The sequence below is a fragment of the Chamaea fasciata genome, unplaced genomic scaffold, assembly GCF_029207755.1.
Source record: "Chamaea fasciata isolate MVZ Bird 193981 ecotype frontalis unplaced genomic scaffold, bChaFas1.0.hap1 SCAF_2, whole genome shotgun sequence".
Taxonomy (NCBI): Eukaryota; Metazoa; Chordata; class Aves; order Passeriformes; family Sylviidae; genus Chamaea; species Chamaea fasciata.
The window spans coordinates 10,053,531-10,077,613 of NW_027094087.1; the positions used below are offsets into that span (position 1 = coordinate 10,053,531).

The 24,083-nt window shown below is 38.0% G+C and overlaps 1 protein-coding gene across 4 annotated transcripts in view; it reads left to right on the forward strand.

Moving 5' to 3' along the window:
- CADM2 (cell adhesion molecule 2) overlaps positions 1–24,083 on the forward strand; it is a 580,300-nt gene that overhangs the window by 509,066 nt on the left and 47,151 nt on the right. For 3 of the 4 annotated variants that reach the window (XM_066208460.1, XM_066208469.1, XM_066208488.1), the window contains 2 exons: positions 3,069–3,247; positions 21,572–21,691. In XM_066208460.1, the coding sequence (XP_066064557.1) occupies positions 3,069–3,247; positions 21,572–21,691 (299 nt within the window). The remainder of the gene's footprint in view (positions 1–3,068; positions 3,248–21,571; positions 21,692–24,083) is intronic. The other variant, XM_066208479.1, reaches the window with a different exon arrangement.

The following is a 24,083-nucleotide window of genomic DNA, read 5'->3' on the forward strand; positions in this document are numbered from 1 at the left end:
CTTGTGATAGAGAAGGAAACTGCTTCAATGTTTCAGCTTTAGACAATAGAGATACTAAGGCAATTACCAAAGAATACCAATGTGCTCTAAAATTAAGATTCCTTTGCCCCTTTTTGTTTAACTTTTTCCCTTGTGATAATCTCAGAAGGTATCAAATTCCAACAAACAGAAAAAGAGGGAGAGACAGGCCTGCTAAGTACTAGACTGTCATAACTTCAAGGTTATAATAGGAAGGAGTGTTACTTACCACGTCCTGCAATATTCATTGCCACTTCTAGGAGATCAGTGCAAGACAGATGAAAGTAAATACTATTTTACATGGCAGGTAGGGAACTTCCAGAATTCATTGCTACAGGAGGTGGGGTTTACTGATTCCATTAGCAGATTCCAGAAGATATTTTTATAGGCAGTAGGTCTAAACAATGAGTAGATACAAAAGAGAGGAGATGTGGCCTGCAGCACCCCTGACAGGATGCCTGTGGTTGCTGGCAGAGTGCAGGAGGAGTGGACAGCAGGAAATGGAGGTACTCCCATGCTTCCCTTGAACAGCCATCCCAGTGCTGCTTACCACAGCAGCGTGATGGCCTGGATGCACGAGCACATCTCCTGTTCTTAGCTCACTTCTGCCTCACCAGTGAATTGTTTAGACCAAGTGTCTCAAAGGTTCCCAGCAGTGCAGGCAGAATTTATTTCTGTGGGTTGACAGAGTTTCTGCTTAAGGCAGCACAGTGAGATGAGGTGGGGGGAGAGCTGTGTTCGGCCACCAGGATGTGCTGGCTGTGGGCCCGCTGCCCAGGAGCTGCTCTGCTGCTGCCACAAATACAGCACAGCATGGCTGAATATTCACTCTTGATTAGCAGCCTCCCCAGCACCCAGAGAATTCAGATCTGCCTCTCTCTAAGCCCTGGCTTTTCTGCCACACATCATTTTGCAACCACAGCTAAGTGCTCTGTATAAGACTAGAGTTGGTGTATTACTATGTGACAGAGCTCCCTGAATAATTTATATCTACAGCTCCATTTCATACTTATTTGTTATCCTATAGGTTTTCCCCTAGGATATGCCATCTAGTTTCAATTTAAAACCTAAGTTCCATAAATTACCGCTGCACAGAAGTTGCTTTAACACGCCATTTATGCAGGTAATGGTGAACACTGTAGCAGAAGTGTTTCAGAGTCCCCACTCCTGGGATTACAGATCCACAGTAAGCTGGTAAATGGGAAACAATGCGGAGTTGGCCAGAAAATTGAACAAATCCACCTTCACATATCACTGCAAATCACACCTTAATGCTGGGAGGTCTGTAGGGCAATGTTTCTACACCAGTGTGGACATCTGGATTCTCTGCTTGCATTAAACAGAAAGTGTGTACATTGTGTGTGATATGTGCGTGGATACCAGTTCATGAAAATGAATTTAGGAAGAGGATTAAGATATATTTATGGTAAGGCATAAATTGGGCCCGTCACACAATCGGTTCTTTATCCATGCTTTTATTCTCTAAGCTTACGATTTTCTGGAAAAAATCAAAACTTCAGAGAATAGCTAGTCTAAGTGCCAAGTTTTGACAACATTTTAACAGAGTGTCAAAATTTTACTAAAATGTGTGTAAATCTACTCTATTTCAGAATAAATATTTTTCTGTAAAGACTAATTTGAATTTTATATAAGTAAGTGCATTTCTGAAAAATTCTCTGTTTACATGTGTTGCCTAACTCAGAAGAAAATCATGTCATTACAGTCATTAGAACTATTTTTCTGTTTATGAAACCACATTTTGGCTAAATGTTTCTCCTTAAGTATTTAGATTTATTTCTTTTTCTCAGCACTTATTATATCTAATAGGCTTTAAACACCTGCTTCATATTAGTGAAATTAAGTGTTTCTTGAGTAGGACTAGTGACTAACCTGGCAACTGCTAATTTTATAATAGTGTATTATATTTTGCTTTCTTACTGAGTCATACGACTGGCATGTTTGGATAGAGATTGATACGTGGCTTATACTGCACAAAGCTACAAGCAAGGTAGCACTGAATCCCCAGGCTGGGAATATCCTGCCGAAGTATTTGGTATAAAAGGGCCTGGAGATGTTCTGTCTGCTCATTTCATAGGCAAGATTCAGTAAACCAACCTTTCATTCCCAGTTACAGGCCTGTCTTTTTGGTGATTTCCCTCATGTAAATTTGAAAGTGCATCTTGTTACACGCAAGCGAAGGCTGTATGCCAGTAATAAATACATCCTGCTGTCTGTTAGGCAGATCTCATGGACTGTGGAGCTGCTGGAGAGTCTCTAGGAAGGAGCTAGGTCTGCCTTGCCAGTGGGAAGATGTGTGTGAACCTTCAGGACTGTCAGTTCCCTGCTCTGTGGTGCCCTTACCTTGCCTAGGGGGTTATCACTGTCAGGGCATTGCCTTCGGCTTGTTTGATGTGACTGCATCAGGCAAAAGAGAAAAGGTTTCACAAGAGAACACAACGCAGGATTTCATGTTAAATCTTACATTGCTTGTGATAGCGTGCGGTACAAGGAATTATTTAAGGGAAGTATGAAGATAAGGTGGGGAAAGGGATGGACTGTGTCACAATGCAGCAAGAGAAACAAGTTTAGGTTGTGTGTTACAGGTGCTACTTTGGCAGTGATATGCCTGTTTCAGGAACAATACTCAGTGCATTCAAGTTCACTCGTGAATATGAATGGTCTAAGTAATTTAAGAATTACTTAGACCCACATCATCCTATTTGCACTTGCCTTGCCAAGCATCTGCGGGCCCTGAAACCTCACGAGAACTATTTTTTTTTTAAATTTAGGAAAGATCTTGGCCTGTTGCAGTACCGTTCTGCTTCCTTTTTTATTTATCTTCTTTCTTATTTCTCTGCTTGTTCTTTCACTTTCTTTGGCAGTTCACATCTGGGATGGTAAGGCTGTATCAGTTCATTAGATCCAGTAATTCAAATATTCTTGGGGTGGTGGATCAGTGTTCATAAGTTGCTGATGCTGCTATTTCTGATGTTCATGTTGCATATACGTGTTTCACGTGTCTAAATAAATGCCTTACTCTGATCCAACAGGCCAGAACCAGTACTGTGGACAAAGGATGGTGGAGAGCTGCCAGATCCAGAGAGGATGGTTGTCAATGGCAGGGTTCTGAGCATCAGCTTCCTAAACAAAACAGACAATGGCACATACCGATGTGAAGCAAAAAACCCCATTGGCCGGAACAGCACAGAATATGTCCTGATAGTACATGGTGAGTGTGCTCCCCTTGGTGCAATCCATGCAGATTTAACATCTCCAGCTGATACAATCAGGTGCCTATGGCCATCAATAGCAAGAAAATTTGGAAGTGTAATTGCACTTTTATTGATGCTATTGTCTAGCTGAGGGGAGTGTGTTGTCCTTCTTTTATTGGCATGCCTCTCTTCGTACAATTTAAACAAAATATATTCACCTACGCTGTGAACTTTTTGCAAAGTAAGCACTTGTTTTGCACGCTGTTTCATAAATACTTGCCTCAGGCCCAGCTGTTAAGATAGAGCTGGTTACAAAAGGATATATGAAGAGAAATATCAGACAGATGTGTGCCTGAGGTTTTCTGCTTAGCTTTTTATAGACCACTAAAGACAGGACATTGGATACTTCACTCAAGTTACAGCCTGCTACTGAGAAAATTCATCTCATACAAGCTAGCTGATATCACCTGGCCCATCATTACAGTCGGACCTCAAAACTATGTCATGTCCTAAATGCATTATAATATTTCCAATAAAATGGAAAAAATAGGAGGGTTCACATTAAATTATGATAGTTGTGGAGTTTTTTCTCTAATAAATTAGGCGACAATATGTGTCATATGAAAGATCTAGCTGCTTTCTACACTGATCACGAAATAGATTGATATAACTCAGCTGTAGGGGAAACGATAATATAAAATTAGCATTTGCCTTTAATACAGCCTGGCAATTTGGATCTAGGAGTCTCAAAACATGATGTTGTCTTATCACAGGTAATTCCTGGAAGGATATGACTTCCATAATTTGAATTTTAATAAAAGAGAATATAGAGGCAGGACTTCAGTTCATGATGGTACTTTTTTCCCTCTATTTTTTTAAAATGCAATTTCTTATAACTATGACAAAATAAAATAAATCTAATGCAAATTTTATTCTTTAAATAGACAAGAGAGTCATATAGATTTTATTTGCTCGTGATGAACTCAGTTACAAGTATACATTTTCTTGGTGGTTGTAAGGTATCAGAAACATTTTTCACTACTGGCTTACCTGCCTCTAGGTATTTGGCATAAAACTTCTAGTAAGTGCTGCTTTCAGTAATGAGATATTTATTGGCACTTTTGATGAAATGTCATTTATCAGAAGAAATACTTAAGTTACTTTTCATTTTTCTTAAAGTTCATCATTAGTTTATGTAGGTTTAGTGACACAAATAAGGAGGAGATCTTTGCATGAGGAACACAGAGCCTGTACTGCTGCGTGAGTATTTCTGTGTTAAAGACAAACAGAAAAAACTAAACCCTCTAACCTCTATTTACATTGGCTGCTACAAGAAGAGGAAAAGAAAAAATGTCTTTTGCATCCCAGAGGCGGTGGTGTGGTGGTTGTTGGCTGCAGGCACTAAGTGCTCTGCCTTTGATGAGGTAACGGATTCTGCACTTACCATATGTTGAAACTTCTGTCATTTGTGTTTTCTGCCCAATTTTTTTATGTGATCATTTCTGAAAATATGGCCTTTTATAGTGGGGGTTCTTTTTCCATCACCAATAGAACTCTATCAAAGAATATTTCACCATTCGCGCTCTTGCACAGTGGTGTGTCCCCTGTTGATCTGATTATCTTGCATCAACTTCCTGGTAGTCTGTAAAATCATTCATTATCAGGGAGGCATTCTGTTATATTTGGCAGCACATTAGGCATGTTATCAGGTTTAGCTTGCTCATTGCTGACCTTTTCTGTTATGAGTACCTGAGTTTTCCTAATTGCATTTCTGCGATTCCAGTGCTGGAACTAGAGAAGGTAAATGTCAGGTGCTTGCCAGGTTTCTGAAACAATCAGAGTTATGTGACAGAGCATGAGATGATGTTTAGTACTTAATAACTTACTGGGGTTCAGAGTTGTAAGGTTTATTTTAAGTACAAAGGAGACTGACGCAATTATTTTATCAAATGTGGCACGATCTGTTGTATAGATAAATTTAAGCAGCCTTACCCCTTCTTTAGCTCATTACATTCATGAATGTCTCTAGTGAACCGTAATCCTCCTAAAATTATACAACATTTTTTCTTTCTCTCTCTGGGGGCTAGAAAACCTACTTTCTATCATTTTTTGAGATGCATCCTTTTATTTAATAAAGGATTTTTTTTTTATCTTCCTAAATATATCTGGAACCATCCTTTGATTTCTCATCCCTTCCCCTGCGCTTAACATGTTGATGTAATTTTTTTTCTCCTACTCCTTTGTTGGAGCTCATTAATCAAATGACATCTTACCTTGAATATCAGGTTTCTAAGACAAGGGACATGCCAGATTTCCCACACCAGCTTTTGTGAGGAAACAGGGGACGTCAGTGGAAGGTATCCTCTGCAGAGGCAGGGAAGGGCAACATGATTCACAGCTTTCCTTTTTATATGTACTGTGGTTTCCATACATTTTATTCCTTTCTTTTTTCAGTTCAACAGATTTTTATCTCTTTCTGTGTGTTAATGGTGTAACAGCTTCATCTGGCTTCTCTTTTTTTTTCCTCCCACTAAGAAATCTCCCCAGTTTGAGTGATACTCAATCTACTGATTCTCTCAGCCTTTTTAAGTTATCTTCCCAACTCAGAGAAGATTTAGGCAGCTTTAGTGTAGAGAGAACATTGACTAAAAATGGAAAATATAGTTTATCGTAATAAAGGATTAGGTATAGGCAAAGTGTTTGTACATATTAATTATGGAAACCAAGCAAAGAGTGCCTCATGCCTTTAACTGGACTGACCTAATCACAAAATTATACAGAAGAATAGTATTTTTCCCCCTGTGAATGGTGATGATGGGGTAATACTGTTTTGATGTTAAGTGATGGAAAAAAAAATTGCTGTAAGCAGATGAATGGAAATCTGTCCAATACAATTGGTATCTGACAACATAAAGATTATTTTTAGACTTTTTTTTTGTATAATTAAAGAAACAAGACTTCAGAGAAATTGAATCTATTTGAGTAAGGTTAAAGGCTTGGGCTATTAAATATGCTCATGCTGCTTTGCTGAATCAATATGACTGCTAATTTCATTTTTCTTAACATTTATTGTTAATAATAAATGTCAGAGAGTACTCTGTGAAGCAGGAAGGTGGGTACAAAGTCAGAGTTTATGGGCAGAAGCACAAAGGCAAGACATGTCGTTTGCTCAAACATTTGTTTCATGCAGTAACAAAGGCACAGGCTTTAATGCCTGTAGCTGTTGTCATTTCTGTATTCTAATTGGCAAGCTTAGTGCTTTAGAAGTGCACATTCTGCCTAGATATATTACACCCTTTCTTTGGTAATGGGCCTCAGGCAATTTTCACTCTCTTCCAATTTATTAAGAATTTTTGTTTACCTTTGTCCAAATACTCGTCATTAATCACCAGCAAACAGAGCAAACTGTCAAACTCGTGTTGCTCAACCCAAAAACATAGACTCTGCTTGCAGAGCTCTGGTAATAACCACAGTGATTTAGCTGGAGCTGAGGAAGGAGGTGTTCCATCATAATCAACCTGAAGACACACAGCTGCTGTGCTTGGAGGAGTAGTTCACAACCTCTGGGTGTCACTGCCAAAGACTCAGTTCAGCACCACCTTGGAGTGAGTGACAGAACATCGTTGAGAAACCTCCTTAATGCAAACAGCAGCAGCTGATAATTTTCAGGCCTATTTGAAAAAGGAGAACCTTGGTGAAAAATCCTGATCTGCCAGTCTACAGCCAGGCATTAAATTAATTGAAATATTCAGAGCTCTAATGTGTTGTGCAGCAATTGTCTAAGAGAGCAGTATGGAAATGAACGTGAATCAGCAGCTGTGGATGGTCAAGGCAGTTCTTCTGGCCCAGATTTTAACTAGGAGAGCATTTGAGCCAGTTACTGAAGATCTCTGGGGAATAAAAAGTGGCATGAGATATTCCTTTTTCTTTAGCCTCTCAAATTTGTATTTTTCTTTTCTTGGGCAAGCTATTTTTTGTAAATAAGACAACTGAAAGATCGAGTTACAACCTCATTAGTATTTTGAATGCTTTCAAAGAGAAGGTCTCCTACAATATGTAAGACCAGAAGTCCCAGTGCACCTTTCCCAACTACAGCACTATTTATATTCCACCTGCTTGTCCAGTCCCATTTCAAAACATTTGTCATCTTAGCTTCCACAGTAACCTATGGCAACAAGATTCTGAATTTAGTTATGTGCTTTGAGGGAAAAGTATTCTCTTTTGTTTGTTTAAGCCTGGTGCCTGATCTCTTCACTTTCCAACTTTACAATCTATTTGGCCTCTTTTGCTGTTTGTGCTGGAAGTTTGCATTTAAAATTACATCTGCTGTTTCCCCTCAATATATTCTAAAGTATTTCCACATTGGTCTCTACTTCTCATTAATGGTGATCTTAAACTCTGCATTTCCTGGAGTTCTTCCCCATGTATCCATTCTCCTTTTTTCCTAGTCTCTTTTTCCCCCCTTTTTTTTCTTCATTTTTTGGTCTAGCTCTAAATCTCTGTGACTGACTGTTCTCCATATCTGGAGCAGCACTATGCCAAATCTGCACCAGGCACATTAGTTTATTAAATCCTACCTCTAAATATATTTATAGAGATTCCCCTTCTGTACCCAACAATAATACCAGCACCATGCACTTGTGCATCTGTATAAGTGTTGGTCTTTTTTTTTTTTTAATTGGAGGAAACTCTGTGGAATCCAAAACACATGAAATTAAACAAACTTTTCTACCTCTGTCTGTTATAGATTACTTTGTCAGTCTATTTGCCTGCAATCAGATTTTTTATGATATTTCTTTTCTGTTTTGATGTCTTCATAGGGGGCCTTCTCTTTCCTGTATTTCTCTAACTCACTTGTGCAAATCTCTCTATAAAAGTAGAAACTGAATAGAACAGAAAATTGACAGAAAACCTGAGCAGATGAGGATATATTCTGCTTTCTTTCAAAATTAAGCTTAATGAATAGGCAATAGATCTTTCACTTTGCAAATATTTTCACTACAGACCTCTAGTAAATCTTGTGCAGTGTTTCTGAACACCTTATCTTTATAAACATATAACAAAAACCACATAAAATTTTTGGGAAAGAAAGAAAGCAGCATCCTTGTGGAGCAGCACACTCATCAGTAATCTTGGCTGCTCCATGTTTTGCTGTTAAGATCCTACAAGTTGAGGTGACTGGACTTTTAAAAATGTTTCCTCCGTCAAAATTTTCTGAGCTAAAATGTCTCGTTTAGACACACACCTCAGAGAAAAGGCTTTCTTTGCCTATGGGAACACCTCACCTTTATGTGACCAAATCTTGGGCTTTGCAAAAAAGAGAATTGAGCAGAGCCGTGGTGTGATGTAACAATAATAACATTTATAGCTGCAATCTTGGGTGAATTTGGTAAAAAAACTCAACATTGCCCTTACAGCAATCAAGGCATATCAAGAATATGAGACTCAGAAGAGTTCTTAGGACTTAGTTAGAAATTTACTGTATGTTACTATGTGTGCCTTTTAGTTTTGAGATTTTTCTCTTTTGTATCTTTGTTTGAATTAAAAAAAAAAGGAGTCTCAGTATTGAGTCCTTAAAACAAAGGTGAAAAAATTTTCCTATTCCCATTTTATATGAAGTAAAAATAAATTAAAAAGTACAGAAGATAACTTGCAGAAACAAGGAGCCTGGGCTTTCAGTTGGAAAGTAAATAAAAACATGCTCATGAGTACTTGCTCAGTCTCAAATGCCTTCCTTCCCCACAAGCTATCTTTTTCAAAGCACAGTCCTTCAAATTGTGTTGAAATACTTCAATTTTACATCAATGTTGTAAAATGACATTAAGGCATTAAATCATTAGCACAACATTAAACCTAACTTCTCCAGAAGGCTTTTTGGTTGGGTTGGAAGAAGTGGTCCAGACTTTAAAGCACAGTGCAGATGAATTTCCTGCAGTCAGATGAATTAAGAAATTGTGCAATAGGGCTTTTGTTATTGGGCTGAAGAATAGTGTTTAGTTGACATTTTCAGGTATGAGAAGTCTGTCAAGAAACTTGTGGTGGAGTTGTTGGCTTAATTTTATGGATGAATTGTCCAGCTATTATCCCTGAACACTCTCAAGGCAGCTACTTTGAAATTGCTTTTTGTTGATAAATACTTGAATAGTGGGGTGTATAGTTGAGCTGTATGAACTAATCTTTCTTCATTTATGGTGACTTTAGAAGAATAAGGTACAAATTTCTTTTCCAGATAAGCTTAAAAGTATTTTGGGAAGGTCAAGAAAATAACATTCCAAACCACACTAACATTTTTGGGGAATATATTTGGCACCTCTACATTTTTACATTAAAATACTGTTTCTCATTAAATTAAACTTTTTAAATGAAGTGATTTTGTTATATAACATATAAGAGGGATTTTTTTTTTGGTGGGTTTTTTTGGTTTTTGTTTTTTTAATTTCATACTGGAGTAATCATTGAAATTGAGTGCAGAGTATTTCAGCAGCAGGAAATCTCTCTCCAAGCCCTTTCACAATGGAACAATAACAATATATAAAATATATCAATCTAATCTTTCATAATATATTCCAATATGTAAAGCTTCTTCCTATTTGAACACATATTGTATGTGTTCTAAAACTTGTGCTTTTGGATAATGTCTTTAATTTAAACGCATTACACTTGAAAATATTTGATTTTCTTTGTGCACAAATTAGTGGCTGATATGATGGTTCTAATGGGATTTCTGAAAAGGAAAAGATTGTGTGGATTTACCATGTATGTCACTCTTGCTTTTTTGACTGTTTTAACTGACCTTCAGTACTGTTGAGTTTATCATCACTGATATGCTGTAGTAGCAAAGATTGCTCTCTAATTTTTCACCTTTTACTATTGCTTATGTCCCCAGTTTTCCTGAACTTTACTTCAGTTTACCTTTTTTTTTTTTTTTTAGCTTGTAAAATTGCCATGTCTATGAACATCATATGCAATCTTCATGAAGAAAATATTAACTCAATAATTTATTTGAGACTGATGGCAAAGTTAGAATCTAGCAGTTGTTAATGATCTTCTGTTTCCATCTAGATCGTTTATTATTCAGGAAACTCAAACCATAAAGACAATATTAAAGTGATCTAGTGATTTTTCTAAATTAAAGCCTTTCCTGCACTATGAGGTGGTAGAATGCAGATAAGGGTGTCCTGTCTCTGTCTTTCTCATATGATGCTTCCATAAGTTACCTTTCTTTTGAGGATAGGTTCCTCAGTGTTTCACTCCGTCCAGGAAAGAAAATAGAACATTATCTACATGATAGTGCTTAAAATGACCACTGGTCATGCCAGGTGATATATCAGAACTGTGCTTTGCTCCAACTGAGATTGTGAATCCTCTTGGAGATAGATGTAAATGCCTTGGAGGAGGGGTAGAGAAAACCTTCTGCCAAGAATATGCATCTCTCTCAGAGAGCTTTGAGAACTTTTGTATCTGAGGGCTCTGGTCACATATGAAGATAAGCATGGAGACTCAGAGAGAAATAATTAGCTAATTTCAAGCTGTTAGTATTTCTAACATCCATAGCTTTATATTAATAATTATTAGTACTGATTATTCTACTTCTTCTCTTTAAAATTTTAATTATTAATTACTTGTTTCTGGAGTTTATCTTAGCCTGCATTTCTGTGTTATATAAGGAGAAACATTCAATAGCATGTTCCTTACAGTACCCTATTAGCATTTTTCTTAAAGCAAATGAAGTATTTCTCGACTTGTTTTCAGCATTCTTTCAGATAAAAAACAGAGCAAACCAACAAGAATTTGAAGTTTCACCAAATAAAATTTAAACATCTTCCTATCATCGTTCTTCACAGCATAGGTTCAATCTAAATTTGTGTTGGGACCTAACATGTCTTTATCCCCTTCTGCAAAATGGAATGCTGTATGCTGCAATCACAGGCTATTTTTCCTAGCTGTTACTGCTTGAGTTCTTGATGCAACATAATAAAATTCTCCTAGCTTTGTATTTAAAGTCACATTTTTTAATGCTGAATCCTATCATGGACATTCTGCTTTGGATCTTACTCTGATGTCCTCTGCCTTAATGCAAATCACTTTGGCCTTGTCTCAGGGATTCCAGAGTGTTTTGGCAGCTTTCAGAAGAGCTCATGGCATCAGTCTTTCTCTATGATTCCCACAGAAAGGGGAGCAGACAGCAAAAATAACCAGGAGTACAGGAAGGGTGTATCTCAAAACCATCCTCATGTGCAAGGACGAAAAAAAAATGAAAGCAAAAACCCATTAAAACTGTTGCTAGCAAAGCTGATGAGGCTTGGAATCTGCCATGTGAGGATGTCCCACAATGCCCTGACTTCTTACACCAGGCTGTGGTTCTTTCACAAGCTCTGAGAAAGTTCTAACCCTATGTGAAGGAACTTTCCTGGCAGGTGCTTGGGGAGAGGTCTCCAGATATGTGGTGTAAGCTGATGTGTCATTTGTGACAGTGACCCCAACAGTTTTCAGCCAGGGCCCTTTGCCTTCCCTTCACTGGGATCCACACAGCTTGTTTACTGCCTTGAAGAAAAAAAATTTCAGTTCTTGGTAAACTCATGCCTGACGCAGATTATCTTTCAGCTGAAACTGCCCTTATTAATCCTCATGGCAAGTGTATAGAAACCAACAAATCAAAAGAGAGCAGGAAGGACAGAAGAAAGTTTGGAGGGGAAAAACTCAAGGAGTGGACAAAGTGTTAATTCTTCAGATATTACTGTGGGTCGTTGCACCAATGGATTTGTTTTCCCCCCGGCGGTTTTGTAGTTGACATTTTCTGCAGGCTTCCCAACCCTTGATTGGTGGGAAGCAGGGAGGATTGGGGGATGCTGACATGTAAGTGCTTGATGGAGGGGAGCTCTAGATGGCTTTCATCATTTGGGAGCAGGAACTGAAATCTCTTTGCACTGCTTTGTGTTTTGTTTAAAATAAATTAGCAGATATGATCAATAGTTCTTTATAAAAAAATCCCTGTGATTTCCACTGGTAAACTATCCTGCTTGATGGAATGATAGTTAAGGTACTAAATATCTGCCAGCCTGAATGAAAACTGGGTAATTTTAACAAAATTAAGACTTGACAATATTGCATGGATCTCACCATTCATAGTTATGTGTTATACAAAGCCAAAGAATAATGGCGGTAATCCTACTACATGTCTAGAACTCTTTTGAGGACAAAAAAACCCAAAACCCCAAAAAACAGACCATAAAAGATTGACAGCTGTAAGACAGGGCCTTTTTTTTTCTCAGTAGTGTACTTTGGTGATAGGAATGTGAGAATTAAGTGTATTAGTCAGAGAAAGTGCAATAAAGTGCAAAAATCTATGTTTTAGGTTGCACAATGCCAGTCACTTTCCCAAGGTGATTTTCAATAAGATACAGCAATCCCACTGTGATAAAGTGTTCCAGATTAGTGTTGGACCCTTTGATTTTATTTTGAAATAAACTTATTTAAAATAAATGACAGTCCCTGTTATCTCTCTTTACTAACCTTACAATTATTGCCAGGAGTTTGGAGTTGCTTAAGCAACTTCAGTGATTTGCCCTGAATTTCTCAGAAAAAATGAAAGTAGCAACTGTAATAAAACAGAGATCAGCAATCTGTTTACCTCCATTTAGTTTCAACACCTGTGCCCATAAAAAGGAACTTTTGGAAAATTCTCTTTATGGTCTTTCTTCTCAGTGCAGTTCTGGCTGAGCTTTTTTATATTTTTTTTTTCTTTTTTTTTTTTTTTTCTTTTTGGTGTGTGTGTGTGTGTGCACAGAAAGAGTCAAGTGTCATTCTGAGCAAGCTGTCATCTTCGTTCAAGGCTGATGGTGTCTGAATTTGTACTGTGCATTAGCTTTTCCTTATAGGTTTTCAAGGGCCAGCTGCTGGTACTTTATTTCATTTAATTTTGAATACTCCTTTTTTATGGCTTAGAAAAACAAGAAAATATGGCTTGTCTGCTTACTTAAAAAGAATAAAAATGAACATCAGAGCCCTAATGTGATTTTTAAGCAGTGGCAATGGGCCTAGAACACCATATTAATAGTGATAGAATGGTGTGCTTCTGGGGAAAATTGTGCTGGCTTTATTCATACAAGATGTCTGGTGGCTTTTGTGGTAACGTTTTGTCCTGAATGCAGTGAAATTGGCACCGCAGGTATAAAGACAACTGCTTTTTTAAATACAATTTCAAGAGGTTTTCTTTTGTGGTTTTGATTTTTTTTTCTTTTTTTTTTCTTTCTTTCTTTTTTTTTTTTTTTTTTTTTCTTTTCTTTTTTTTGTTTGTCAGAGGATTAAAATGAGCCTCAGGAGATCTGTTCAGAACTCCCCTGTCAGGCTCAGGAGTCTGCAAAATATAAGACATTCCACTTAATTCTTCTGTGTTCATTTCCCCAGTTGTGAAATGGGAACAATACTCTCTTTTCTTCCTAAAGTTTGGTCTCTACTGCTCAAAAAATGATCTCACAGATCTTCAAGGCAGAGGTCCATTCTTTACTGTTTCTGTATTTGTTAATGTGGAGCTAAGAACAAAATCAAAACATATATATATATATATGCCTTTTTATTAGTAAGGTATCTTCATTTGAGGCTGTGTTCTCAAACAATGCTCTAAAACTTTTTCTTCTTATTTATTTAAAATGTTGAATTACCAAATTCTTTTTTCTTAGCCTGTTGCATGCCCTGCAAATTTTACTTAGTTTCTTTCAGGCAAGTTGCATAATTTCAGTCCCGTATTTGTAGCTACTTTAATGAGAAAGGTGAGCTTTTATACAACGCAGATTGACACCTTTAAAACAATAAGCTTCGTTTTTATTGCTACTATTGAATTAGAAAGAACTTTTTTTAACTCCTGGCAAAACTTGTACTAAATTTAGGGGGAAAAATAGGTCTTACGGTAATTCTGGAGTAAATTGAAGTATGCATCATATTCACATAACTCCAGAACACTGGAGTTTAATCTTTCTGTTTAATACTTGTTTTGATTTGTCCTTAGAGGTTAAATCTTGCACTAATAACCATTAACAAAGTAAAACTTAGAGGGCTTGAGAATAGATTGTTCCGTATTAAATAATTTTTCTACAAAAGATTTTGAATTTTTCCCGCACTAAAATAATTTTCAATATCTAATTACCAGGTTAAGTTCTTGTTTTGTTAAATTTATCCTTTTTAGGAGATCTCTGTGTGTCACCTGGTTCTAGCACAAATAGAAATTAAGAAATAAGGCATTACAGCCTACTGGCTTCCCACAGTCCAAATGTTGCAGATAATACAATCTTCCCCACCAAAACTGAGCAGCAATAGGTAAATATATTGTGAGACAGTGCATTATGTCACCTTTGATTCTTCTGCATCACTGGGAGCAGGGACAGGGAGCTTTGTAAATGGCTGGGCTGATGACAAACAATGAGTGTGACGGGCAGTGAAATGGGAGCGTGTTCCAGCATCTCCAGGCCTTCATTGCAAACTTCTCCCTCTGTTCCAAGGGAGCTGCAGTTAGAGTGCTTTTGCTGATAGCAAATTCGGTAGAGTGCTGTGGGGAGCAAAATGATCCCTAAAGTAAACACTGAGGGCTTCAAAGGGCAGACCCGACATTTTGAGAGCTGTGAGCCACCAGTGCAGTACTCAAATGTCCATGTTCAATGATTTTCATGTGAAATGCTTGATTCAGGTGTCCTGGAGTCCCTCTGTGCAGCCCCACCAACTGTGAGTGCAACAGACTGCTTCAGTCTCCAGGTGACAAAGCCAAATTTGTGCAACATCTGGTGCTGTACAGAAAGGTCATGTTGTAACACCCATTAAAAAAAAAAAAAAAAAAAAAAAAAAAAAAAAAAAAAAAAAAAAAAAACACCAACCAACCAAAACATAAAAAAAAAACCCAAACCCTTTCCTTTCTGTGTTTATTGTTACTCTTAGAATTTTTAGCAAGTACCCATGAGCATTATAAAGCACACAGTCCCAGTGTCTACTAAATCCTAGATTCTGATCTGTGCAAGCGAAGGGTGGGCGCTGCCTCTGCTCAGCATATTCTGCTTGTTAGTATGCTCACAGAAGGTGGCAGATATGGGTTTTACCTAAATACCCCAAGTCCCCCTCTTGCCTTCCTGGCCCAGGGGCCCACAGCTCTGCTGGGAGCTGACCTGGATCTGGGCAGATGCACCTTGAGGGAGAAGAGAAGTCAGGGCCAGTCACTGCTCTCAGCCCTGCAAACGTATCCTCCTGTGCCATGGCATCCTACCACCTCACTGAGGTACTTCCATCCCACTGCTTCTTCCTTCTCACCTGCCTGAGATGCACAGCTGCTTGTTTGCTGGCAGCTCTCACATCTGTCCTGAGCCTGACCCGGCTTTACTTGTGGGAAATCAGCCTTTCACACACCTGTGGTCTTTGTGAGTCTTGCTGTTGCTCTGGTGCACAAAATAAATGAGATATTCACTGCAGGAGTTCTTTCTAGACAATTTAGGGCAGCTAACTTCTTCTCCATATTTCAGTGTCAAATGAGATGGCATAATCAGAAATAACTTGGTACTACACCTTGTTTTTTTCATATTCATCGCATTTTTTGTTTTGTCATAAGCAGTTCTGGTCAGAGTGTGTGTTGTAAAATGTGCCGCAGTGTGATATCAGGCCCTCATTTTAAGTGATTTGGGATGACACCATGCTGCCAGTACTAAATAATAATATTGAAATGGGCTTTGTTCTTCAAGGTTACATTCTTAACTTTCTAAGGACAGAATTTGGGCCAGGGATGTGCAGATTCCAAGTTTTTGCTTGGCTCTTTGAGAATAGAAGGAAATGGGCGCTTTTTTTCTGTACTTTTTAATACTTCCATTTGCTCCTTCATTTGCTACTGAAACCTATTGCTTTTGAAATAAGAGGAAAAAAAACTAAAAAACAAACCACAAATGAGCCAGCAAGCCTAAATCTTTCTAGAAGAAAACTGTTGTTCTCTCCAGTTCCTGATTTGTTCTTTCCAGTTCCTAATTTCTAGTCATTTTAGTCTGACTGTATGTCTTACAGTATGAACTCATCCACTAGAAGACTTTATTGGTATAACTAAAGATACAGATCTACATGGAGCTTTTGTTAAAAGGGTTTGGATATTTTTAATGGCATCTGATTTGCTAGCAAAAATGTCAAGCACATAATTGCCATTTCAGAGTTTCATAAATCTGAATCAATTAGTAAAAAGAACCCCTTGACCTCATGTCCATGAGCATTCATGATCATTCAGTCTAAGTGCTAAGGAGCTATTGGCACATGATGTTCAAGCTGAGTGATCCTTTTGTTCAATCCCATTTTCTTGGTGCAAGGTAAATGCAGCTCCCTTTGAATTTAAAACCTTGCTAAATTATTTAGTGCTACATACCACAGGCTGATTAAATTTTTCACAGAGTAGTGAGATTGTTTCTCAGGTAGGTCATCACTCAGTTCAGTTTACCACTTAAAATTTCTTTCATTCTCAGTCAAAATACAGAAAGGACCATCCATCATTATCACTCTGTCCTTTAATTTTTCTGTCAGCCTTTGTCAGGCTTGAAACAAAAGCCTTTACATTTTTATCAAGTGAAGCTATTGTTGTCTGATTTGTGCTCAGTCATGTCAAAATATCGGTTGTGTTTTTTACCAAAAAAGTCAAATATTTTCAATAGGTCAGATCTATCTTTCACTTAAGCCCGCTAAACCAAACAGAACCATTTCTCATTTCTTTGGAAATGGAGAGTAAAAATGCTCAGGGCCAAATTGGCAGGGAGACTAAATTATCTAGGCTCCCTGCGCTTAAATGGATGGATGTCTTCTGCCTTCGCAAGGAGAACGCGGCATCAATTCAAGAAAGAAGGAGAAGCAAATGGGAAATTTTGAGCAGGTGGGACTCAACACTGCTTTGAGCTGATCTGGCACAACACTGCCCTGCCACTCCTAAGCAGTTTTCATCTGTGCCTCTGCTAAGGAGCAGCTTCCACACCAAGTCCAGTTTGCCTGTTTTTCCACCATCCACTGGGAATCAGGCTTCAGGCTGTGTGCTGGCTGCTCTCCCCAGCTCCTGCCTGTGGGATGTTAACAGGCAGCAGTGCTGTGAGGAACACCTTTTCAGAGCCTTCCTCAGCCTCCTCCCTGCAGCACCGAGCTCTGACATCATGTCAGGTCCCCACTGGAATGAGGGTTCTTGGCAGAGCATTTGCAGCTCAGCTCAAACCCCCCTTTGCCACCAGAGAGAGGTCAGGAGCCCATCTCTCTCACTGAATGTCCAGTTCAAGCCTCACCTGTATAACTGTGGAAGAGAAGTGACTAAAAGTCCACGGGAGTCCCTTGGCATGAAGGTCAACCCCTTTTCTATTTCCAACAGCTTTTATGAAAACAATTAGTTCTCCATGAGTTGTTTGCATTTCAAAGCTAGCAAGATGATGAAGTTAAAACCAGCTTAATTACATTATTGGATTTTTGACTGAACATCTGCCTGTCAACAAACATCCAGTTTAGAAGTGAGGTTTCAGAATTAATGGAGACAATTATTGCTTGACTTCTAGATCTCCTGAGCATGGCTTTTCTATCTCTTTTGATTCCCCATCTGCAAAATATAGCTATTTTCTGCTTCACAGGAGGCTAAGGATTAATACCTTAGTATTATTGAAACAGCAGTCTCATGCAGTGATTTGGGTATGGCTACTTGAATTAAAAAGTTCTGCTCTGCAAGGTCTCTTGGTCATAACGATCCTTGGTATTTAGAGGCATGAGAGGCAGAAACAAAAATTCATTTTCAGCCAAACGTTGTGTACAAGTAGATCCAGAAATTGCAAGACAAGGAAGTGGAATTTAGTTTCGCTCCAGCACAGATTTCTTGGGCAGAAATCTGCAAATCCATTCCGTTAAGATCCTCCCTGACAGAAAGCTCAAGAGGACAAATCTACAGTGTCCCTTTGATACCGTGTTCTGGGTAGCTGCCAGGAGGGAGCTCTGGATGACAACGTGTGCCTAGCTAGGGAAATAAGATAGGTTTGCCTTGCATTTAAAAAAAAAAAAAAAAATAGCAGGACTAGAAGCAGGTCAAACTGTAATTCCCTTTTCTGGTATGCAATGGAGCAGCACACCCTCTAAGAAGCACAGTGATCCATCTGGCTTAAACAGAAGCCTATGCAGTTAAGTTTTGGTTGGTTGGTTGGTTGGTTGGTTGGTTGGTTTTGGGTTTTTTTGTGGTTTTTTTGTTTGTTTGGTTGGGAGTTTTTTTACATAGTATGTGTGCTTTTGGGAACTTCCAAATCCATTTACCTCCTACACCTGCAATGCATGGTGAGAGTCTGAGCAGCCCTGGACATTACTTCTAGTTTATTTCTGGAACTGAATAGTCTGTATTCTCTTATGCAAAAGCCTTTTCAAGAAGAAGTTTTCATGACAATCCATAAATCTTGGAAGAACTGGTAGAAGCCTTTCTATCAGACTCAGGAGGCACCATACACACAAGTCTTTTCAATGTGGGGATCATTGCAGAATGCTGTGCTTGGATCTGGGCTGTCCAGAGTAGAATCTAAGCATGAGATGTGGTTCAGGAATTCCAAAAAGTGCTGTCTGCAGAGCTGTGAGCTATTTGGTTATTTTGCACATTCCTGTTGCACACTCTCGACAACAACTTCATTAACAACAACTCTCATGTTGTTAATGAAGTAATTCCACTGGGCAGAGCCTTGAACCTAAGCTGGTACCAACCAAATGTTTCTAGAGTCCAGAAGAGACTCAGATTTCATTGCCTGGGTGATGTGATGCTCCTCAGGCTGATGATTCCTGGTTTCTCTCTTGTGCTGGGATCTTTAGGAGCAAGTACTGGTATTGCAGTGAGCAAAGCAGACAGACCGCAGTCGTTCGCATGGTGGAATTCACCTCACTCTGCAAAGAAAGAAACCAAATGCTATTCCTTGGGTTTGCATCCCTTTTGAGAAGATATATTTCCTTTGAGGCTTCTGCCAGGCTTCCATTTTGATGTTTGTCATCACAGTTTATGACTTTCATTAGAAAACAAATTTATGCACAAGTTTTCATTATTCCTAATGAATCTTCTGGTGAGATCATGTCTGTATTAAAACTCTGACATATCCTAGTTCATGTTAGCTAGAATGCTTGCTAGGTAGCCTTTCATTTAAAATAGGAAATCTTGTTTGAAATGTTTCGATCAGAAGAGAAACCAGAAAGTTTTAAGTTCACCAGTGACTCATATAAGCTGTTATTTGGTAAAATAGGTAAACAGTGTGCTTGCAGATTGGGTAGCACTGTCATAAAACCATAACTTGTCATTGCAGTCTTAAGTAATTGGTATGTAAGAAAGATAACTAATGGAGCCATGAGTCACACTAATTGGTTTTACGTACAAGAAGGATGTATAAAGCTTTCTTAATAAACAAGGTTTTACTCTCCTTATGAATTAGGTGGGGTTTTTTTTCTCTTTGATTTAATTTTTAACAGATACTTATCAGGGAAGGTGATTCCTTTTATTAGAAGAAATTGCATAGATCAGTACATGTGACGTGTATCTTTTTAACATGTTAATTTATTTCTAATGCTTGTTATACTCTGTTCTATTGCATTATTGTGGTACTCACACTCCAGGCAATATTATCATAATTTCCGGTGATTAATATGGCTACAACTGTGAGGGTTTTTAAAAGCCTGTTCTAATTTTTCTGTCTTGAGAATATTTTATACTGGGAATTAGATTAAATATCAGTGCATATTAGATTAAAAATCAGTGTACAGATGAAAGATGGATCTTACACTGTTTTCTGATGGCTTCAGAAGTAGAACATCACACAAGTATAGATTCCAGAGAGCATAGTGGTGTTTTTTATCAAAACCAGAGGAATGTGGAAAATAGTAGGTGACTTATAGATGTTAGCAAAAAAGGAGACTTTTAAACTTGGAAAATAATCTGTCATCCAGCATGGAAATAAGGTAAGCTTGCTACTTTGAAACCTTAAGAGAGTAATTATGCAATGCTGAGCTCAAGAACCTGGTGTCTGAAGTGTGTTCTGTAGGGCCCAATACTGAGAAGCTCTGAGCTGCTTCAGCTTCCATTGATTTCAGTCAGAATTGATGGTACTCAGGGACCAATTGCATTTCTTTCCACAGCAAGGGAAGACAGATTATGGGTCAGATTTTTGCTCTTTTATTGCACTGAATAACACCCTTCAGAAATATTTTCAGTGAAATCAGTATGGAATGGGTTACTCACCATCAACTGCTGAGAAACGAGTCCTTCTCTTTCAAACCTGCAAGATAAATAATCTGAAAAATGTCAGATGCTTTTTATGTCTTCTCAGAAGTGCTTTTCTCTAGTTCTCTTCAGAGCTTTTGTTTGTTTGTTCTTTAAAACCTGCAGTCACCTTAGAGGCAAAGTCCTATTGGTCTTTATTGCTTTTGGCAGTGTAATCAAGGTATTTTCTATGTGTACATCTGGTCGTGTTCTGCTCTGTACTGTAGCATTCTGCATCAGGCATTGTTGGTTCCTCTGCAGAGAAGCAGTCGTGCTCCTAATCCTGGCAATACCTGCATTTTCTTGAGCAAAACCTGAAGGGTTTTATAGGGTGCTGTTGTCATTTTTTGTATGGATTTTTTCTGACTTGCATGCATGCTTTTTTATCAGTAATGTTATTGTCATTTCTGATTTTTAATCTGAAGATGTTTTAGAAAAATACTGATGTGTACTAAGAATAAGTTGTAAGCATTAAGGATGACTGAAAGATGACTGTGCCTGCTAATTAGGGTAAAGATTTTGAAATATACTCTGCTCTGGATCTTAGCAGACAACTGTGTCTTAAGCAAATGTGTGGGAAGAAGAAAAGCAATCCGGAAAAAGCAGCTCTTATAGTTAGTAGCATTTTCTCCCCTTTTTCCCTTCATTGAGTCTGTCTGAAAGTGGGTGTTTTAACATACAGCCATTTCTCGTTAACATGTGTGTGTTTATTTTAGCATGATGGTGTTGTTTTTTCCATCTCCCACTCTGACACAGCATGTTTCATCTGTATATGGTTTCTACTATATGAGACATTTAAAATGGCTCAGTGAAGAAATGGATTCTTGTCACTTAAACTGTCACTCTCTCGTTCTGTGGAAATGTGGTCATTTTAACAGTTTTAAATTCCGTGTACTCAAAGATTGACTATAAAAATTGAGAGTGATAAATGTCAAGAATTTAAAGGTACTTTGTTGTACCTGTAATAATTTATGTTAATCATGTTTTAATTTAGCCATTTTCAACATGCTTGTATTTACATATTAAACCACTATTATGGTTCTCTTTTGTTTGCATGATATGATTTTATTTTATTTTTTTTTCCACTCACCAGATGTTTTCAACACTTTGCTTCCCACTACTGTCATCCCCTCCCTTACCACTGCAACAGTCACAACCAATGTAGCCTTAACAGCCAGCACAACCACATCGGCAACAGCCACCAGCATCAGAGGTACAGTATCCTTCTTTGTTATGGCCTGGGAAGCACATGATAAATAGGGAAATAGAGCTTTGATTTGGAAGCTTTGGTTGGTTTTTTTGGTTTTTTTGGGGGTTGTTTTTGGGGTTTTTTTTGTTTTTTTTTTTAACAAGAACAGAAATTGCTAAAGAGAGGGTGCAAGCATTTCAGTTCAGTCTGTATTTAACAGAATAATCCACGTATGTTAAGAAAGATTTTGTATGACCTTGATTGTTGTCATTGCTCTAGGAGTGTGTATGTGAACTTTGACAGGATGCTTAAATTATTTATATACATTTGCATTTAATTTTTTTAAGGTTAGTAAATTAATGTAAAATGCAAGCAAGCTATTTTTAAATAAACATGACCTTTTAAGACTGGTTATCTTGGGTGCTACCATTTAAAACAAGCTAGATGTCTCAGCACTGGAATTTCTGGTGGTGAAATCTTGCTTGATAACAAAGAGGCATTGCATTGCATCACCCTTGTTAGCCTTTTGTAGTTTAAGGCATTCCTAATTTAGGGGTGTTGGTATCTCACCAGAACTAGAGTAAATGAGCTAAAAGTTCTCTCTCCCCTTCCTGACCCCCATCTGTTGGGGTTTTTTCTGTTATAGCTTTTCAAATGTTTCTAGTAATGCTTCATTTCTTTATGAGCAAAATATAAAGATTATTTTTACTCTTTTATTCAGTGACTGATCAGATAACTGTTAAATAGGGAAGATGTGTGCAGAAGGTTTTGCAGATTATCATCTTCTGGGTAGCTACAAATCTCTCGTGGTAAATGAAATGGCAGAAGGTTCTTATGTGGTCCCTTGAAAGCTTTCGTTGCACAAGAAGAGAGGAAATTATATTCTTTTACCATACTGCCAGTATTGGCATGATGAGGTGCAGTTAGGCCAGGAAAGTTAAGACAGTTATGAAATCTTTTCTTTCTGGAAGTGTTGTTATTAGTCAGTTGTAGTGACCTGCCTAACTTGCAAGAGTAAAGATTGTGATCGTGTCAGATCACCTAGATTTTTCCTCCACAGGGCAGAGATATTTTAATAACGTGGCCTTAATGTGATGAACTGACATCAAACCTAAAATTACATTTTTTAATCTTTAATATTACTTTTAATGTGAAATTGCTATTATTTTAATGAAGAGAGGAGGTGTTGTAATAATCCTTTTCCTTCAGAAAGAGAAAGCTAGACCATGGAAAACAGACAGGTGTTCATGGGTCTTAGAGGTTGCAAGAGGAACATTTCCTGAAAAGGAGCAGAATGGCAGGAATTACCATGTCTTTATAAAAAAGTGGTTTGTGTAAAGCCCAGAAGCTACCAATTTTCTAAGGGCTCACATCCTGGAAGGACGATGCTCTTGGTGTGCTGTGCTGAAGTTTGCTGCCCTTCATGAATTGTTTTCTTCTGCTTGTTTATGTGGTCATAACTCTGTCATTGTTATGATTGTACTGATGTTTTTAATACATTGTCTCACCTCCGAAGTGTGGTTTAGGGCCTCATTTTCTTTCCTGTGGAGTGTTCATTTTCACTATTTGTGTGTCTAGCATCAAATAGAAAGGTCTGAAATGGGAGAACTCTCTTCTAAGTTTCAGCTCTAACACATGGGAGAATGCATGTAATTTGATGCTACCCTTACAGAGATGCTGCTTTTATAGGAAGTCAAGGAGGGAAAATTGGGTGATGAATTGCTGAAACATGAACACTCACTTTTCCCAGAAAGAAAGAAGTGAATGAAGCAAAATGGCTGAAAAGATGAGACCACTTCAACATCAAGGAAGTGGTAGATAGAGTCTGTTGGGAAGATAATAGAAGGGACAAATGAGCATGGGAAGTCCATTTCCTCAAAATCTTGTATTGAAAGGAAAATGATAGTTTATCCCAATGCAGAGAAAAAATAGGACACATGTAGTAAATTAATGAAGTTTTTTTTTTAACAGTCTAAGATGTCAAGCCTCACTAAAACAAAAACAAGAGGTTACTATGTGTAAGAAACAGGAAAACGGGCATCAAACCGGGTGCAAAATGAAATGAGCAAGTTGTGAGAAATTTAACAAAGCAGTGTTAAGAAATACACTAGATGAATAAAAAAATAAAGAAATTAATTGTGAATAATGAGGACAAGGCTGAAGTAATTTGTGTTTTAGCCAACAGTGGAAGACAACTGGACTGCTGTTTCTAATGGGGGGTAGGAGGGGATGTCACAGTGTAAAATGACCACAAATGGAGACAGATGAAAAAGCAAGGACAGAAAACTTACAGATATGCTCTGCAAAAAAGCCGAAGGCACCAGCTTGTTTGGTTTTGCTTTTGAAACAGAAGTCGGTATGACTCTGATGAAGAGTTATTTTCCCAGTTCAGTGGGGGAAAGGATTCCCTAAATTA